The sequence below is a fragment of the Notamacropus eugenii genome, chromosome 6, assembly GCF_028372415.1.
Source record: "Notamacropus eugenii isolate mMacEug1 chromosome 6, mMacEug1.pri_v2, whole genome shotgun sequence".
Lineage (NCBI taxonomy): Eukaryota > Metazoa > Chordata > Mammalia > Diprotodontia > Macropodidae > Notamacropus > Notamacropus eugenii.
Window position 1 is genome coordinate 139,172,178 of NC_092877.1, and position 19,437 is coordinate 139,191,614.

The following is a 19,437-nucleotide window of genomic DNA, read 5'->3' on the forward strand; positions in this document are numbered from 1 at the left end:
TTTTATAATGGGGAATAACAGTGCCTGTATTTCCTACCTCAAAGGACTGTTATAATGAGTAAACTAGGATAACAGGCATGAAGCAGGTTTCAAGCCTTGAAATCTTATAGAAAACCCAGCCACGATTAGTATCACAAAAAATATCAGTTTCTTTAAAATCTAACATTTACTAAAAACAAAACAAAACAAAAATTTAAGGGTTAAGTAAGGTGGTTCATACTTTCTTACCATTGGGCTTGAAGTACTTTTGGTCTGATGAAGTAAGCAAACCTCACCCACCTAAAGAGTGGGTCATATCAGACTAAAGATTAGTCCTACCCTAGCAATATACACACATGTATGTACATGTTTATATGTATGATCTACACATATGCCTTTGTGTAATGTACATATAAAAAGGTATATTTATATTGCTAGATTACGTGTGTGTATTATGTATAATTATATTTGCATTACATAAATTATATGTAATATTAATATAATTACTATATTAATGTGCTATCATACAATTATATTAATATATTAATACAATCGATATATTGATATAATAATTCTATATTATAATACATTTCCATTATATATATAAAGTAAAATGCAAAATGGATTTTGAAAACAAATTCTCTAGTTTTCCACTTTGTTTTGCTGGTGCAGACTTGAGCAAAGAGCCAGAAGTCAGCAATTAGTAAGAGCATTTTTCTGTTTTGACAGTTTTCCGAGTTGAGCTTAAAAGATCTCAGCCTTGGACTTGTCTGTAGAACATCAGTTCTCCATATAAATCAGCAGTATTATGAAGAATATAGTCCTTATTTAAAGCAGCAAAAATTGGGTCAACTGAATAGTTTTGTAGGAATGACACACTTTCATATTTCGGACAAACTAATCTTGGAATCCCAGCTGCTTGAAGCATCTGTTCCATTTCATGTAGATAAAGGAAAGCAATATGTCAACCTTACTGACTCAAGTCTGAGAATACCATTGCCAGCCATCATGGTTTGGCACAGATTGTCATAAAACCCCAAAACATTCCTTTGGGCTTTAATTGTTCTCTGACTTTTCAAGAAAACAAACCTTTAAAGCATTCAATCATTTAATCACTAAAACTTAGCAAAAGACTGGGTGATTTGGGAAGCTTCTGTCTCTGCCTTCTCCTCCTTACCATGTTGACTGGATGATTATAATCTAGATGCTTACGCATCATTTTCTCCCCATTGTAACTGGGAGTGAAAGGAGAAAGAATAGCCTTTAAATACATTTAGAAGTAAGGATGCTCTTCCTTCCTAATCAACCATGGAATGGCAATAAGTTGTGCTTCAATACTGAGGGACCAGTAGGGACTCACTAACTAATTTTTAAAATGTTTATCATCTTTCTTAATAGCTGGAATTTTATAAGGTGCTGTAAGGTCTATATAATGTTTTAACTACATTTTCTCATCCAGTCCTCCTCCCAACAAACCCTGAAGGTGTTATCATCTTTTTTGTACAAATGAGTAAAATGAGGTTCAGAGACATTAAGTGACTTGCCTGTGATCACACAGCTGGTTGGGGGCAGGTTTCTCCTGATCCCTCTTTCTGCTATGCCATGCTTCCTAGGCTATGCTTTCTACCTCATCAATAACTATGTTTCATTCTTCAGATTTGCCAGTTTATAAAAATACAGGACAAAGAATTCAACTATCAGCAAATATAAGAGTTCCCCTTTTTGAATGCATCCAAGAAAGAAATAATACCGGTCTCTCAATGTTGACAAAATTCTTGGAACTGCTGTTCAAAACAAATTGAGTCCAGCTAATTGGTACTTAATTATGTGCTTCAAATTAGTTGCTTCACCTGCTTTGTAGGATGGTCTTTCAAGCCCCATCTCCTACATGCTGGTTTTTCTCTTTCTCTCTCATTGATCTCATCAATTCTCATAGTTTCAATGATCACTTTTATGCAAGCAACTTCTAGATTTACATCACCAGCCTTCATCTTTCTTCAGAGTTCCAGTCTCACATCATCAACTAACTGCTGGATATTACCACCTGGATATTCTAATGACATCTTAAACTCAAATATGTTCACAACTGACCCATTCTTCCTCAATCGACATGTCTTCTAAAGCTTCCAAATGCAGCCAAAGGCATTGCCATCTTTTAAATGACCCAGGCTCACAATCTAAAAGCTTTCTTCAAATCTTAATCCCTGCTTTGTTCCACCCCCTCTCTTCATCCAAGTTGTATCTAATGGGTCCTCAAATCTTTTCATTCTAACTTATACAATATCTCTCATACCTTTCTTCTTTGGTAGCACAGTGGATAGAGCACTAGACTTGAAAGAATTGAGTTCTAATCCAGCCTCAGACACTTACTTATTAGCCATGTGACCCTCACCAAGGCATGTTATCTCAATTTGCCTCAGTTTTCCTCATCTGTATAATGGGGAATAGCACCTCTCTTCTAAGACTGCTGTGAGAACCAACACTGGAGACTTATTAAAGCACTTAGCACAGTACCTGGTACATACTAGACACACTATATAAACTTTAGTTCTTATTGTTTTTGTTTGTAGTTCTATGGTTCTTGAGCCACCCTCTTGTGCAAGGCTCTGTACTTTCTTGCCTGAACTATTAGAACTGCCTCCTCACAGGTCCTCATTTCTGAAATATTCTCAAATTCATCCTTCACACAGGTACCCAACAAATATCCCAAAAGCATAGGTCTCATTATGTCACTCCCCTGCTCACAAATCTTCAACAGCTCCCTCTCCTCTAGGTTAAAATGCAGAGCTCCCCTGTTTGCCATTTCAGATTTTACAATCTGACTCCAAGCTATGTTTATAAAGCAGTTTTATATTATTCTCCCTTAGGCACTCTATGTTCCTGCCAAACTGGCCTATTTGCTGTTCCCTGCACATGCCATTGCATTTTTTGTCCTGCTTTGAACAGGCTGTCCCTGGTGCCTGGGAACTTTTCTCTTGATCACCCCTATATCTTGGAATCCTTAGCTGCCTTCAAGGTTAACCAGAAGAGCCGCCACCAACAAGAGGCCATCTTGGATTTGCCTACTTGCCAATGCTCTCCGTCCCCCTACTTAAATTATTTAGTATTCAATTGTTATAGGTTTAATATTTATATATTTTGTGTACATATGACTTTCTATGGATTAAATGAGGAAAGGGATTTTTTGGTTTTGCCAAAAATTAGCCATTTGGCTGATGCATAATGGGTGCTTAATAAATGCTCATAAAATTGAATCTAGTCCACGAAGAAATATCAATCCTGGATGATGGATTTGTGGCTGGAAGGGAACTGAGATCATCTGGCCCAAATTCTTCAGTTTACAGAGGAGGAAAGTGAAGCAGACCAAGTGGAGGGGTGTTGCCGATGGTGAATCTAGATTGTTTGACTCTAAATCCTGTTCCCTTTCCCCTGTACTGTACCACACTGGATATCAGTCTAGGCCTAGAATTAGGAAGATGTAAATTAAAATCTGACCCCACCCATTACTAGCTGTGTGACCCTGAATAAGTCACTTAACTGCTATCTGCCTCAGTTTCCTCAAATATAATATAGGAATTATAATAACACCAACTTAGAGGGTTGTTTTAAGGATCAAATAAGATAATATTTGTAAAGCATTTGTGATGACCTTCCCATCTTCCTTCTTTATTTTCCTTTCTTCCCCTTTTTTACTTCCTTCCCTTTTCCTTCTTTTTAAAATACAAATTCATTTATATTTTTAGTTTTCAACATTCACTTGTATAAGTTTTAAATGTTTTCTGCCTCTCTCCTTTCCCCCTCCCGAAGATAGCATACAGTGTGATATAGGCTCTACATATAAATTCCTATTAAACATATGTTCACATTAGTCATGTTGTATATCCTTTTTTCCTTCTTTTGTCCCTTCCTTCCTTTCTCTGTTCTTTGTTCTCTTTCAGCCTTCCTTCTTTCCTTTCCTCCTTCCTTCTTTCCTTCCTCCCTCCTTCTCTTCCTTCCTCCTTTCCCCAAGGCTGCATGAACTTGTACCATGTCATTTGAGAATAATATGCAATAGTTGTTTCCACCTGTGATTAAAGCATTTAGAAGTCTATTCAATTCTCTTGGCTATTTTCTCTTCTAAATGTTTCTGTCATTGAAAGAAAAGATCTTTCTGTTTATATCTGAAAGCTGCTGTAAGTATGGAAACCTTGTCATTTTTTTCTCCAAAATAAGATATTAATAAGATGGGAGAAGAGGAAGTTTAGAGTGACTTTTGCCAAGAATAAAAACACTTCTTGTAATTAGAGAGATCTTAACATGAAGATTATATATTCTGCTTACTTCACAAAAGCACAAGTGTACACATGGAGTCCTGACTTGCCAGGAGATGTGTGGAAGAGAGAGCAGGGGGACATGATAATCAGTGTCAGAGGGCTTATATATCACTTCATGATATCAAAAGATGACAAAAGAAAATGGAAAAGATGAATGAATGAAAAAATGAAAATGAAAAAGAAAAAAATGAAAAAGAAACTGATTTCCCATGAATTATGTCTACTGAGGGTGTATAGTTTCCATTTTCTATTTTCTCATGTCAAAAAAATACAAAATATGAACCTGATGGGGACCTTATTAAGACTCCTTAAATAGAAGGTATTCACAATAAAGTTGGGAACAGAAAATATAGCCAACGCTGTCTATTTTCTCATGGGTTCCAATCATCTCTACATAGATGATTCCCAGATCTATACATCTTCCCTCACCTCTTTCTTGAATTCCAATCCCACATTAATAATTTTTGTTGTTGTTGTTCAGTGGTGTCCAATTCTGCACGACCCTCTTTGAGGTTTTCTTGGCAAAGACACTGGAGTGGTTTGCCATTTCCTTCTCCGTCTACTTTTACAGATCAGGAAACTGAGCCAAACAGGGTTAAGTAACTTGGCCAGGGTCATACTGCTAGTAAGTATCTGAGACTGGATTTGAACACAGGAAGATGACTCTTTCTGACTGCAAGTCCAACACTCTATCCATTGTTCCCCATAGCTGCCCTACATTAACAACCACCCACTAGAAATCTCTACACAGGCAACCTGTAGGGATCTCAAACTCCATACATTCAAGATAGAACTAATTTTCTTCCCTGCTAAACTTTCTCCTCTTCCAAACTTCCCTATTCCTCTTAAGGGTGCCACCATCCTTTTAGTTATTCAGATTTCCAATCTGGAGTCAAATTGAATTCCTCCTTCCTCCTCTGTTTCTCCCACCATTACATCTCTTGCATCTATCCCCCTCTCTCTCACCATACATCCATCACCCTAGTATATATCCTCATCTTCTTTTCCCTTTTACCTTTTTACTCCTCCCTTAAAACCACTGCTGGGATCTCCTAAGTGGTCTAGGGCTCTTAGTCTCTTCCCTTCTCCATTCTATTCACCAATAGCTGCCAAAGTAATTTTACTAAGGTACAAATATGAATATGTCACCCCTGTTCAAGAAACCATCAGTCACTTCTTATTGCCTAAGAGAGAAAAAGATAAACTGCTCAGCCTGGTATTTAGTGCTTCCTATAATCTATCTCTAAAATATTTTTTATTGCCATATTTTACAGAACTTCCCATTCCCACATTCTACATTATGTTCATGCTAGGTTTGTATCTATCCTTCCAAACTTGGTATTCTATATCACACTAAGGGCTCTTAAATAGGCTGTCCCCCATGCCTAAAGATAATCCTTCTTCACTTCACTCATGCTTTCAAAATTTTGGCCATCTAGCTCAACTAATACTTGAACTATGACATCCTTACCAACACACCCTAAAGATTTTGCTTGAATACATCCACTGAGGGAGCATTGTCATCTCCCAAACAGCTCATTTTATTTTGGGGCAATTCCAATCATTAGGAGCATTTGCAAACCTTTAATTCCTTGCCACTCATTCTGCCCTCTGGGAAACAAGCTGAACATGCCTAATCCTTCTTCCACATGACAACTCTTCAAAGACTGAACAACTCTCATATCTCCCCTGAGTCTCCTCTTCTCTTCCCTGAATATTTCTGATTTCTTCAACAGTTCCTCAAATTGCATGATCCCAAGGCTGTTTGCCATCTCGGCTGCAACTCTTTCAGTGCTCTTTAGTATGCCAATATCCTTCCTACAAGATGGCATCCAGAATTGAATCCAGTTGTGAAGATGTAGTCTAAAATATCTTCTGGACTTCCTCATTCTTGGGTACTATGATTCTCCTACTGCAGTTACAAATAGCATTTGATTCTTGGGCTATCTGTCATTTAATATTGCTGGTACATAGGAGAGCAACTGGAATTGTAATTTTATTAGAAAAGGAACTCTCAGATGGGGAAAATACTTTTAGCAACATCAGTCAACATCATCTTTGAAAGATATTTTTAGAAAATTTCCTGGCATACTTTGAGGTTAACTGACTTGCCTATGGTTACATAGTCAATATGTGTCAGAGACAAGACTTGAATTCAGGCCTTTCTGACTCAGAGGCCGTCTTTTTCCCCAATCTACCATACTGGCTTCTTGTTAATCACCCACTAAAACTCCCATATTTTTAAAAGATGAATGGCTAGGCTATCTATCCATGTCTCTATTATCATGCCATAATGTCTCTGAATTTTTGAACTTAGGTGCATAACTTCATAAGTATTTTAACATTTGTTTATTTTAAATTGACCTCTTGTGGCCTAGCCAGTTAAAATCTTTTTTAGATCTTGACTATCATAGGATGTTGAGTTAGCTGTTACTCCTAGCTTTGTGTGTTCTGAAGTTTGACATCTATGCCTTTATCCAACTCACTGATAAAACAGCAAAGGAACAAGTAGAGGTACCTGATATTTTCACCAGAGACCTCCTTCCAATTTGATATATGAGGCAGGCAAGACTGTACTGTACTGTGAGTCCAGACAGTCAACTAGTTCCAAATCTGGTTAACTGTACCACTGTCCAACCTTCTTATCTCTGCGTTGTCCACAAGGATAGTACGAGAAACATTGTCAGATGCTTTGCTAACACTTAGGAATCTCCATCCTAGGCATTCCTCTAGTTTATCATTCTAATAATCACATGTCAATACAAGGTTAGTTAAATCCTTACGATCAAATTTATAGATATTCACCAACTATCTCTTTAATAATATTCTAGAAATTAGGAATCTTATCAAGATCACTCATTTCTATGTTTCAGTCGGTACTCTTTCCCTTTTATTTATTTATTTGTTACTTCGTTTGTTTATTTGTTTTTCCTTTATGCAGTCCTATGACACCTCTCTTATACTCCATAGCTATTCAAAGACAGTGGCTCAGCAATCATATTCACCAGTTCTTTTAATACCCTGAGAGAGTTCACTTGGGTCTGTTGACTTGAAGTCATTAAGGAAAGCAAAGTCATTCTATTACTATTACTAAAGCCATTCTATTCTATTAACTTGGGTTTCAACTTCCTGGTAGTCATCTGTATAGAGCTCTGCACATGTACAAATGTTATTTAAAAAAACAGTAGCAATTATGATGACAGTGTGCTACTTTTTTAGTGCAAAATAACATTCTCCGTGACAGAAACAAGCCTTCTCTTTGTTATCCTTTATCATCTGATCTACGTTAAGCAGTAGGGTTAGATTTCCTTTGTTCCTCTTCTCTCCCAGGGCAAATAGCTATAAAAGGAAGAAGTTTTCAGTATACTTAGGTTTCTTTGCCAATGTCAGTTCAGTTTTCATTTTTGCACCCTAACACTTTTCTCTAATGGATAATTTTGAATTCATCTTGAGTCACCTGCCCTGTCTTCTGTCTTTTCAATATGCTTTTCAGAAAATCTAAGTTGAACGATGAGTTTCCTGTGCATCCACATTGTTATCTTTTGAAAATTTCATCGTTTCCTATTAATAGAACTATTTCTCTTTGAAAGGTTCCCATTCCTCCTGAGCCAACTTCCCCTAAGAAAGGGAAGGGGAAGGGAGAGAGCATTCTAACTATTCTCTCTCTAAATATCTTGAAAGCTATGTGTGTCAGCATATATCTTGAATTCTTTTTCTTCATTAGGAATTCTAAGACAAATCTCTGCATGTTTCCACCCTTTCTACTTAAGCCACCAGGCTTCTGCTTGTTGGTGAAAATCTAGTATATAAGAGCAGTTATACTTGTTGCTTCTTCTATCTTTTGAAGAATGACTCTCATTAAGGTAAATCAAGACATTATTAGTTTTACTGCTTGAGGCAGAGAGATAGAGCTCTATTGGATATTCAGGCAATTGAAGTCCCCCCTCATTAGAACTATACTATTCATCTGTGCCAAGGTTCTTAACCTTTTTGGATGTCATGGCCCCGCTTTAGTAGTCAGGTGAAGCCTATGCATCCCTTCTCAGAATACTGATGTTACTAAATGCATAAAATAAGCTACATATGATCACAAAAGAACTAAATTATATGAAAATACAAGGAGCTATCTATATCTCTCTACATATCTATCACTGTTTCTATAGCCATCCATCCACCTATCCATCCATTTCTCTCTCTTTCTCTCCTCATCTTCTCCCTCCTTTTCTCGCTATTTTGAGTTATTTATTTAGTTCATGGATGCCAAGGTTGTAGTCTGTTTCCTGAAGTCCTGATCTAATTCCTTCTTTTGTCCAACTCATCAGACTCAGAGGTGTGCTAGAGCATGTTTGAACCTTAGAAAGTCAGTTGCCAAAATTTCCATGTGACCTTAAAATTGGCAAGTTCTACAATTCAGGGCTTGATTTATTTTGTTGACTATATAGACTTCAAAAAGTGATGAAAAAGCTTCTAATAATGCAAATTAAACTTAAAAGTTTATTTTGCATACCTTTTTGTTAAGCAACTTGTTGTTAAACATTATTTGTATACTCCAATGATAAAACCAATTCTTAGTCTAAATATATGCCATTTGTTTTTGGAGGCAATTGGGGTAAAATGATTTACCCAGAGTCACACAGGTAATAAGGCCAGATTTGAACTCAGGTTCTCCTAACTTCCTCTAACATATGCTATTCTTACTCATTCCCATTCCTATATTTTCTCACATCACACCCTTACCCAAAACAATCCATACACTATCCATACATATCCCTAATGCATTATAATATGCCACTGTCAGAATAAGGAATTATTTGAATGGGGGGGTGATGTTTGCTTTTACTTCCTCTCCAAAATTCATGGACCATGAAAGAATGTCTATACCTGTTATTTCTAATTTTTTTTTGATTCATCTTCAGACATATTATAACATTTGTAAAGCCAAATTATCTTTAGATCACTTCATTTTTTTTACATGACTTTTAAGAGAGAAGAGTAAGCCAAAGTTTTGGAGACAGCTCTTATTCAAGGGCCAGTAATGCAAGTTGCTTAGGAAGAAAATAGTTTAATATTGTGCCTAGTATCAAAAAGATTTATTTGTGAATTCATATGAATGAGTTTTTAAATTATTTAAAATGGGGGAATAAAAACCTTGTAAAATCCAGAAATATTTCTTTTCAGTTCAGTTTTCAAAAATCTTTTCAATCTAAATACAAGGGCTTCCTTATTTGTTTGCAAGTACATGGAGTTCTCACCCTTCACCTAATTTCATTTCTAGCCTTTGGTAAATACATGCTCCTCAACAAAGTCTCAGACCTCAAGTCTCCTGGGCAGTGCTCCTTTCATTAACAATAACCTGTGGTCAGTTCTGGTGCTGTCTTATGCCTGTCCCAGCAATGCCCTAGTGAGAAATGCTTCAGAGTTCCTTTTCAAATCTCCATACTAAGGATCTGGTCATTGACTCTTGTGGTTTTCCACTGAGATGTAAAATGTTCTAATGGCATGTCAACACACTATCAAGCATTCAGAGAAATTGTGGTCCAGCACACATCGCAGGTGCTCAATAAGCATTTGAAATGAAAGGGTACACAAATGGGAACAATATGAAAAAAATGGTTACTAAATGAATTAAATTTGTTCTACACTAAATGTTACCCTATTAATTTCAATTTTAAAGGGTACAGATCAATTATGGGAACAAAAGGGATGACTTTTGGTAATGCTCAGATTTTTCAACCAAGGATATCAGTCTTGGGACAGAGTACCTTAAATAGAAAATATGTAGTGGCCTGTAGTCAAAATATGAAGACTTTAACCAGAATACTGAAGAATGAAAAGGACTGTCAACAGCAACTGCTAATTTCAAGCAGCAGAGATTTCATTTGCTATTGACCAGATGTACTTATAGCTTTGAATAAACTGAGCAGGTAAAAAAAAAATAAAGTTATGTTAACTCATACACTTAAAAAATTAACTTTTATTGGAAGAATCTATCTTCCTTATCAAGAACAAAATGTTATAATTCTACCCATCACTCTGAACATCAATCTATCTTTTCTTGTTGCAGAAAAACATTATTTGGCTATGGAAAATTTTATCAATTCAAACTTCCTTTAAGTAATTTTATAAGAGAGTTGGACCATGTAAATCATTCTCTAAAAGCCTTTCTAAATTATAAGAAGGCAAAAGTATTATTGTTTAATTAAATGTTTAATTAATGTTTATTATGGCCAGCATATTCATTTCAAGCCAAATTTATGACAGGGTGGAATTTTGTTTTTTATGCACTGTATGTGCTCTTTATAGAGCAGTGCGTAGTTTATAGTGCATGGCATAATCAATGTAGTATATTTATGCCCATTTTATAGGGCTTCGGATATAATTTTACTATTTAAGTGCTTATAGTGTTTTATAGTTGCTGTATCTTTGCTTTTATGACATAATATTGGTCATTTGTCACAAAATCCTTGGTCAGGAACACGGCACCCAATTTTAACTCTGTTCCTACAGATATATGTGATCTGCTTTATGACAATTTGTTTTATGCCTTAGCTTCCAGGAATGTGTTTTGTTTAGAAGGGGAGACCTATGCTTTCTGTACTTTGGTTTGTAAGGGCATACATATTTGAAAGCAGGGGATAGAGAACAGAGATCCTTACCCACTCTTCTTCATCATAATCCGAGTGATGTGGGATATAATCCTGCCTTTGAATCGATGATGAGAACCCTGCATGTTTAGTATCTTCCTCTGCAGTATTCTTGGGATCGGGTGATTTCTTGAGGACACAGCCTGGCCGGGCTGTGTAGAGAGCCAAGAGGGCACTTCTGACCAGCTGATCCTTAAAGGCATGCACAAAGAGCTCTGTCTGGAAGAAAAGGGACAGGGATTAAGAATACCTGGAAGATGGGTACAAACAATTGTTTAAAGCAGATATTAGAGATAATGTGGAGATAATATTTGCAAAGTGCTTAGTACAGTAGCTATCACATAGTAGGTGCTTAATAAATTACCTATTCCCTTCACCCTCCCATTTTGTGATTCCAAAGAACTGGAAACAAAAGGTGTGTCCATCAATTAAGGAATGATGAACAACTTTTCATCAATGAATTTAATGGAATACTGCTCTGTTGTAAGAAATGATGAAGGGGACGATTTCAGAGAAACCTGGGAAGACTAGCATGAACTCATTCAAGGTAAAGGGAACAGAAGAACCAGGATAATTTATGCAATAAAAAAACAACATTGTAAAGACAGACAATTTTGAAAGACTTAAGAACTTCAATCAATACAAAAAACAACAGAGATTCCAAATGGCTCATGGTGAAACCCACACCCCTATTCCTGACAGAGAGCTGATGGACTTAGTTTGCAAACTGAAACATATTTGTTTCTTTTTTTTTTTAAAGGGAAAAATGGAGGGTGGGATAGGGAGAAAATATTTTTGTTAACTGGGAAGGAAAGTCAGTAGAGGGCAGGATCTCGGCACCAAGCTGGGATGGAGGAAGGCACTGTAGACTTGTTTTATCTTAAGTACTATGTATGATAGTGTAAATATAGGAGAGAAAGAAAACTAATCATACCAATCAGTGGTAAATAGTGCAGTTTGGGAATGCCGCCAAGCTCTGGAGCTCATCTGTTCTAAAAGTTAATGCCAAGGTAGTATAGATATTATAAAAACCATCTGTTTCCATAGCCTTTTCTTGCCTCATGACAAATCCTGTCTCCAGAGATAGTTTTCAGTGGGAATAACCATTTCAACAGTAACTACCTGATGCTTTTGGGAGAAAATACTACTTATGCTTGATATTTTGAACAGATTGTTAAGGTAAAAGAAGCATAGATATATTGATGGAAAGGATGCAAATGTAGCTGTTTTCTTCTTGGACAGAGTTCACATCACAAGTAGGAAGGAAGGTTTGCTATCTTCCTTATTATTATTCTCTGAACTCTCACCCTCCCCCCATAAATTTGTTATTATAATGTTTGGTTGCTGGCACAGTCCCTATGAAACAATGTCCAGTGGGGTTTAGTCATTGGTGGTAAATACCGAATAGTGACAATAGAAGTGACAGCTACCTTACAATGATGGATTTCATTTCATGGATTACCTAATAAATGTACTATGTCTTTGACTGGAAAAAATGTAGGAGGTGCGGTCCTTCAATTTTATGTCATATCATGCTTAGCAAGAGGTAGTGTAGACACAGGCTGCCCAGCCTTAGGGTCAGGAAGGTGGGATTCCAAGTCTTGCATATCATTATCCAGTCTGCTATATCCTGGGGCTAAGTGACCATGAGCAAGTCTTTTAACTTCCCAGTGCCCTTGAGGAAAATCTCTTAACACTGTATGATACCAACAATTTGCTAATCAGAGGAGGCAGTATTTCAGGTATGGGAATGAAGGCTATGCAACATTAAGTGATGTGCCCAGGCTCATATAACTACTACGTGTCAGAGTTAGGATGTGTACACAGACTTTTCATGATTATGAATCCTTCACCTTTACCACTACAACAAGTTGATTATCTATCCCTCAGTAGTTGTTCGTCAATGTTAGCTTTGGTATTGTTAAAACTCAATATGAATGATTATCCACCACATTCTTTTAATAGGACAATCTACTCATAGAGACTACTAGGAAAATATCTACAAATCTATACATTTTGAGAACAAAAAATTCTTGAAGGATAGGTAAGTCATAGAGAAGAATTTTTTTAACCTACTGCCACAACTTAGCTATTCATAAATCATTTTTGGGGGGAGGAGGACATATCTAGTCTTGTGATTTCATCAGCTTATGTAAATCCCAGTATGAAAATTCCCTCTACCAACATAGAACCACTACTCATGTGATTCTTCCTGGATATTATTTAGGTTTCCATGACTGTTCTTCTCTCCTGATTCTCCTGCTAACCTCCTTCTCTTCCTCAGGATCTTCATCCATGCCATGCCTACTAACTTTGGGTATCCTCCAATGCTCTGCTCTAGTCCCTTTTCTCTCTTTCTCTCTTTTTCCCCCATATTCTCTCACTTGATTAATTTATAAGCCAAGATGGAGTCAATTATCATCTCTGTTCAGATGATTACCACATCTACATATCTAACCCTGGTCTCTTCCCTGAGCTCCATCTCATATTACTGTCTTTTCATTATCTTGAACTGGAAATCCTATAGGCTGAATACTGAACTGATCTTCACCAATCCCTCCCCTTTCCCAGGTTTTCCTATGACTTTCCTATCTTGAGCCTGCCAGACTTGCAGCCTCAGTGTGTGTCACCCTCTTCTCCTCCCTCTCATTCACCCCACATATTCAGTCAGTTGCCAAACATTGTCATTTCTCTCTTCCCATCTCTTGTTTACATCCCACTCTTCCACTAACAAGCCACCACCTCTCACCTCAGTGATCACAGTAGCATTTTGGTTGGTCTGTCTTGTCTCTGGTCTCTATCTACTCCAATGCATCCTCCACTGATCATCAAATGGGACTTTCCTAAAGCATAGGTCATCACATCATCACTCTGTCCTCTCCAGTGGGCCAGTCTTACCTCCAGAATCAAATATAAAATCCTTAGTCTAGTAAGTTTTTCACAGCCAGACTATTTCCTACCTTTTGAGCCTTCTCTTATATAAACTTTACTCCTCACCATGTACTCCACAGTGAGTCCATACTGGTCTTCTTGTAAATCCTCATACACACCCTTCCATCTCGAATCTCTGTGCCCTTGAACTATCTTTTATGTTTGGAATGCTATTTGGCATTCCAACTCTTCTACTTCCAACTCCAGCTCTCTTCAAAACTCACCTCAGAACACCATCCACAAAAGGCTTTTCAAGACCTTTTCTTCCTGACTCCTATAGTCTTTCAATATGATCTATTCTGTATTTATCTTGTAAGTACCTAGGTATTTTCATGTTCTCTTACCTGTTAGAATATGAGACCTTAACGACTGGGACAGGGAGCTTAATGTGTATCCCAAATGCTAAGCACAGTGCTTGATGTGATATACAATAAACGCTTAATAAATGCTTATGCAACTAATCACTGAAGGTGTTGCCTGATGCAGTGAGATGTTAAGTGACTTGGTCTTGGTCACGTAGATAATATGTATCAATGGCAGCACTCAAACCTAGAGCTTTCTTATTCTAAAGATGGCTTTTTATCTACCATGCCATGCAAGCTCCAGTTATACATCATAGAATATAATATATCCTATGTAATAGATCATAAACTGTGAAAAATTATGCAATTAAGTAGACCTCATAAATCATCTTTTCAACTACTGTGTACTTTTCAAGATGTGGAAACTAAATCCCAGAGAAATAAAATGAAATTCCTAAGATCACCTTCTAACTCCCACTTCTGTGTTACTTACATAATGATTACTTCCTGGTAAATCTAATTCTTTTTTATTATTTCTATCTATGCACTTAATTTCTTTTTTCTCCCAAATTTATTAATTTATCTGTTTTCAGTTTTCAACAGTCACTGTCGTAAGTTCCAGATTTTCCCTCCCTCCTACCTCCCCTCCCCTCCCTAAAATGGCATGGGATCTTATATGGGCTATATACATACATTCCTATTAAATACATTTTCACATTAGTCATGTTACATAGAAGAATTAGAATGAATGGGAGAAACCATGAGAAAAACAAGACAAAACAATACATAACAAAAGAGAAAATAGTCTGCTTCATTCTGTGTTCTGATTCCATAGTTCTTTCTCTGGATGTATCCACTTAATTTCTTCAAGTGCTTAATTTATAAAGTGAAAAAAATTAGGATGACACAGGACTAGAGAAGCCATCTAATCTTACCCCATCATTTTGCTGATAAGGAAACTGAGGATTGAAGAGGTCTAGAGTATTTTGCCTGAGATCATATAGTAAGTTCATGGTCCAACAATGAGTAGAACCTGAATTTCTTGTCTCCCAAACAGTACAACAATGCTGCTTACCTAGTGCCTAACTGAGATGAATTCCTAAGACTCATGCCACCTTTGGAGCTACCAATGCTGTAAGCTGATTTTAAAACATTATTTGCTCACTAGCTTCAGGGTAACTTGCTACTCTGAATACAAGAAAAATCAGAAGGAAGGCTGTGCAAATCTAAAAAGAAGGGCATAGAGGGGCTTAGTGATAAGCAATTATAAACCAAACAAAACATAAATGTCAAATGACAAGCCATGAGATTTTATTAGGAAAAGGATGGAAGGATATGGGAATTAAAAAAAAAAATGTGAGAAGAGGAAATGCCATAAAGACTGAGATGGAAAAGAAAGAGAAACAATTTCTGGGAAGTAGATAAGCTGAGCCCTAAAACAAACTTGTGTTGCCATGTTGCTAATGGCAAAATACATTATACCCATAATTTTCCATACAGCATGGTTATGTACAATACTAGATTTAAATATCAAAAACATGAATTCACCATAATTCACTTTGACTAAACTGCTTTGCTGCTGATGGTTTCAATAAGCACCCTTGATTTATTTTTATAGCCACACAGCTTGCCGTCTTTGAATTGCTCCTCTGCATCTCTGTCTTCCCCATGCTCACATGGTGGAGAACATTCAAGGGAGACTTCTAAGGGATTCAAAAATCATCGAAGCTGCCTAGATTAAGGACGGTAAGCTTACAGCGCTGAAGGCTTGGTGACCCATGGCTGAGGTGAACCTAGAGCTGTTCTCACTTCTTCCTCTTCCTAAACATGAAATTGGTCAAAATATCTATAGATCGTTGCTGAGAAGAAAATGAGAAGAAATCAACAAACCAACATGAAATATTTTGCTCTTCTTTCCTCTCCTTGTTTTATTAGAAACATCACTAGCAATATGATGGAGTAATTAGAGTGTCAGACCTGAAGTCAGAAAGACCCATGTTCCAATCCCACGTACTTGTTGTGGCCATGGTCAAGACTTCCATGAACCTCAGTTTCCTTAACATCAGAATAGGGACAATTCACCTGTAGCACCAACCTCACAAGATGGCTGTGAGGTCCAAAAGAGACAATATCTATAAAGTGCCTCGTAAACTTTAAAGTTGCAGATAAATATCAGTTGTCATTTCCATTTAAAAATCAAATATCTAAGAGCATATCTACACAGAATGAAGTAAGGGGAAAAAGCACTCACTAATGAAATCAGGACAAGTGACACTTATTACCAGTGTAACTCTTGGAAAATCACTTCAATTCACCTGCAAATTATGAATAATGATATCTCTATTACCTGCCTCAGTTTCCTCATCTGCAAAACAGGGAGAAGAATACCAGGTTCATGGGGTTCTTGTGAGAATCAGATGAGAGAATACATGTAAAAGTGATGATGTAAATGTAGTTATCATCTAACAGAACCTTCATTCACTTATTTATTCGTTCAATCAATCATTTATTCAACAGACTCATCATAACCTATTTTGCCCATTTCTCTAGGTGTTACCTGCTGGGGTATATAAGGATGAGAAGAATGAGAAAGAATGCCAATACCATAAAATGTCTAAGCCACCCTTACTGTGGGGCCAGTCAGGAACCTGAACCCACAATGGGATTCAGTGACTCATTGAAAGTCATAGGTGACAGTTCTGACAGTTACCTCACTGGAATGCAGCATTATGTGTTTTTATATATAGATAGATAGATAGACAGACAGACAGACAGACAGATAGATAGATAGACAGACACACATAGATAGACATAGATATGTTTTAACAATGTTACAACAATGTTATATATATTAAATATATGTTTTATATATATGTGTGTATATATATATATATATATATATATGTGTGTGTGTGTGTGTGTGTGTGCTATAACAATGACATCTTTTTAAGTCCTTTGCTAACACAGTCTATTAGGTACTATGTTTTTGTTTCTTGAGAACAGTCCCTTGCCCATTCTATACATCCAAAAATTTATATCCGTTTCAAAACAGCAGCTCCTTGCTACTAAATAGTAGATATGTCATCCCAGTTGATGTTAGGATTTGTGGCTGAGGCCTAACCATATCTGCAAATTTATCTCAGTTGAAAATATTGTCGTTTTAAGTGAGCTTTCAACAGGTCTAAATGAATGATGGATGGAATACTTGGAATAACGAAGAACAAACGGAAAAAGTTACACAGCTAAGAGTACTGGGCATATTGTGGTAGCAGGAAGTAGAACGATTTGCTCAGAACTTTGTGTCTTTTTACTTGCCCATCTCCCCCTCTCTTCTTTCTCCTTCCATTCTTTCCTCTCCTTAGAATTGTGATTTCATTGACACAGGGAACTCTTGGTGAAGAAATCTTTTCTACCAATAGAAGATTTGCACACACTTTGTTCTTTAAGATTATAGATAATAACATGAAATTCTCTTGGAAGTGTGGATAGGGTGTCTACATTTTGGAGAACCCTAAAAGTTAGGTGATGGCTTTTGAAATGCACTACATGTTAAAAGGCTAAATTCTGTACTTCAACCATATGTTCTCTTTTCTCATGGATTATTTGAAAATAGAGTAATATCTTGAGGATCTAGACCAGGGATGGGGAAACTGTGGCCTCAAAGTCATATGTGACCCTCTAGGTTCTCAAATGAAGCCCTTAACTGAATCCAAATACAGAACAAATCCCGATCCCTGTTTCTAAACACAGCATCTAATGAATGAACTGAAGACAAACTTTATTTATGAATTTAGTCTTTCCCATCAAAAATTGGCTCCATTCTTAGGAATAGAGAAGCATAAAGGGTTGGCGTGATCAGTCAAGGGTTAAGCAATTATTAGAATGACAGGTGGAGTAAATCTGTGGAACAGATAGAAGGGACAAGATTGAGAGACTGATGTGACCAGACCTGTGCAGTGTCTGAACCAGGTTGTTAAAAACAAACAAACTGAAACACAACTTAATTAGATACTAATGGTTAAGATAGAAATACCCACAAACAGTTTCAGTAACCAAGGTTGAAAATCTTCATCATTTTACAGATGGAGGAAATCCAACAGTGACGTCTCATGTCTTTCAAGTTTCAGTTTCTGCCATAGCTGAATGACTATTACATGTGATTCAGGAATTTAGGATTTTCTCACCAGAAGAAGGTAAAGAGAATTAAAGACCTCTATACACTCCAGGTTGTTAAGGAAAGTGGAAGCCAAGTAAGGCTTCAGTGGGAGCAAAGGGATCTGAGGTCCAACAAGGGGGACCTGACTCTTGTCAGGACATTAGAGTGGAGGAGTTTGCAGAGTGACAAAAGGGAAGAAAAATGCCAGCTGTACAATGATATCATCAAATCAGATTTGAGGTTCTCTCTGAAAAGGAGAGAGCTGGATGTTCTGAAAGAAAAAATCTATTTATCCTCCCGGAAAATGATATGGTAGAAGAAAAAAGGAAGAACGGTAGGTGCTTATAGTACCTTAGTGCTTAATGGTAGGTGATTCTTTGCTCAGGAGTATTGAGGAAGTTTATTTGTTAACCTGAGAACCATAGAGAGGTCCGCAGTCTTCCTTGGCATGTATCCAAGAACCTTCTAAGGCTTTCCAAATGGATAGCAATTTATACACTGATACTTCCAGAACAGGGTTGGGAAACCTGCATCCTCAAGGCCACGTGTGGCCCTCTAGGTCCTCAAGTGTGGTCCTTTGAATCCAAACTTCACAGAACAAATCCCCTTAGATTTTTTCTATAAAACTTAGACTCAGTCCAAAGTCCACAACCTAGGACCTCGAAGGTCACATGTGGCCTCAGCTTCCCCAGCCTTGTTCTGGAAGGGGCCTGAAAGCTATTGTTAAGGATGATGTGTTGATCTTTAAATGGGAACATCTGTAATCTATATATGGAAGTCCAATTTTCTGCTTATTTTCTAAATAAAGAGAACTCTTTTTTTTCCCAACTACATTTCTTATATCAAGGTCAGTCTAAGTATAGAAGGAAAATGAAAATAACAATTCTCCATGTCAATAACAGTAGTATGTAAATTTATTATTAAGAGGGTACAGAAATGAAATGCATAACATTTAATAAAACAAACATCTGATCGCATCTCCAGAAAACCCACACAATCAAAAGAGGCTCAGTCTTGGAGTCAGGAAGACACAGGTTAAGGTTCTGTCTCTAATTCATATTAGCCATGTGACCAAGGGTTAAGTACTTAACTTCTCAGTGCCTCCAGTCAAT

At 36.9% G+C, this 19,437-nt stretch overlaps 1 protein-coding gene across 9 annotated transcripts in view; it reads right to left on the reverse strand.

Moving 5' to 3' along the window:
* INPP4B (inositol polyphosphate-4-phosphatase type II B) overlaps nt 1–19,437 on the reverse strand; it is a 958,716-nt gene that overhangs the window by 161,029 nt on the left and 778,250 nt on the right. For all 9 annotated transcript variants that reach the window (XM_072621124.1, XM_072621125.1, XM_072621132.1 and 6 more), the window contains one exon: nt 10,949–11,155. In XM_072621124.1, coding sequence (XP_072477225.1) covers nt 10,949–11,155 — 207 coding nt within the window. The remainder of the gene's footprint in view (nt 1–10,948; nt 11,156–19,437) is intronic.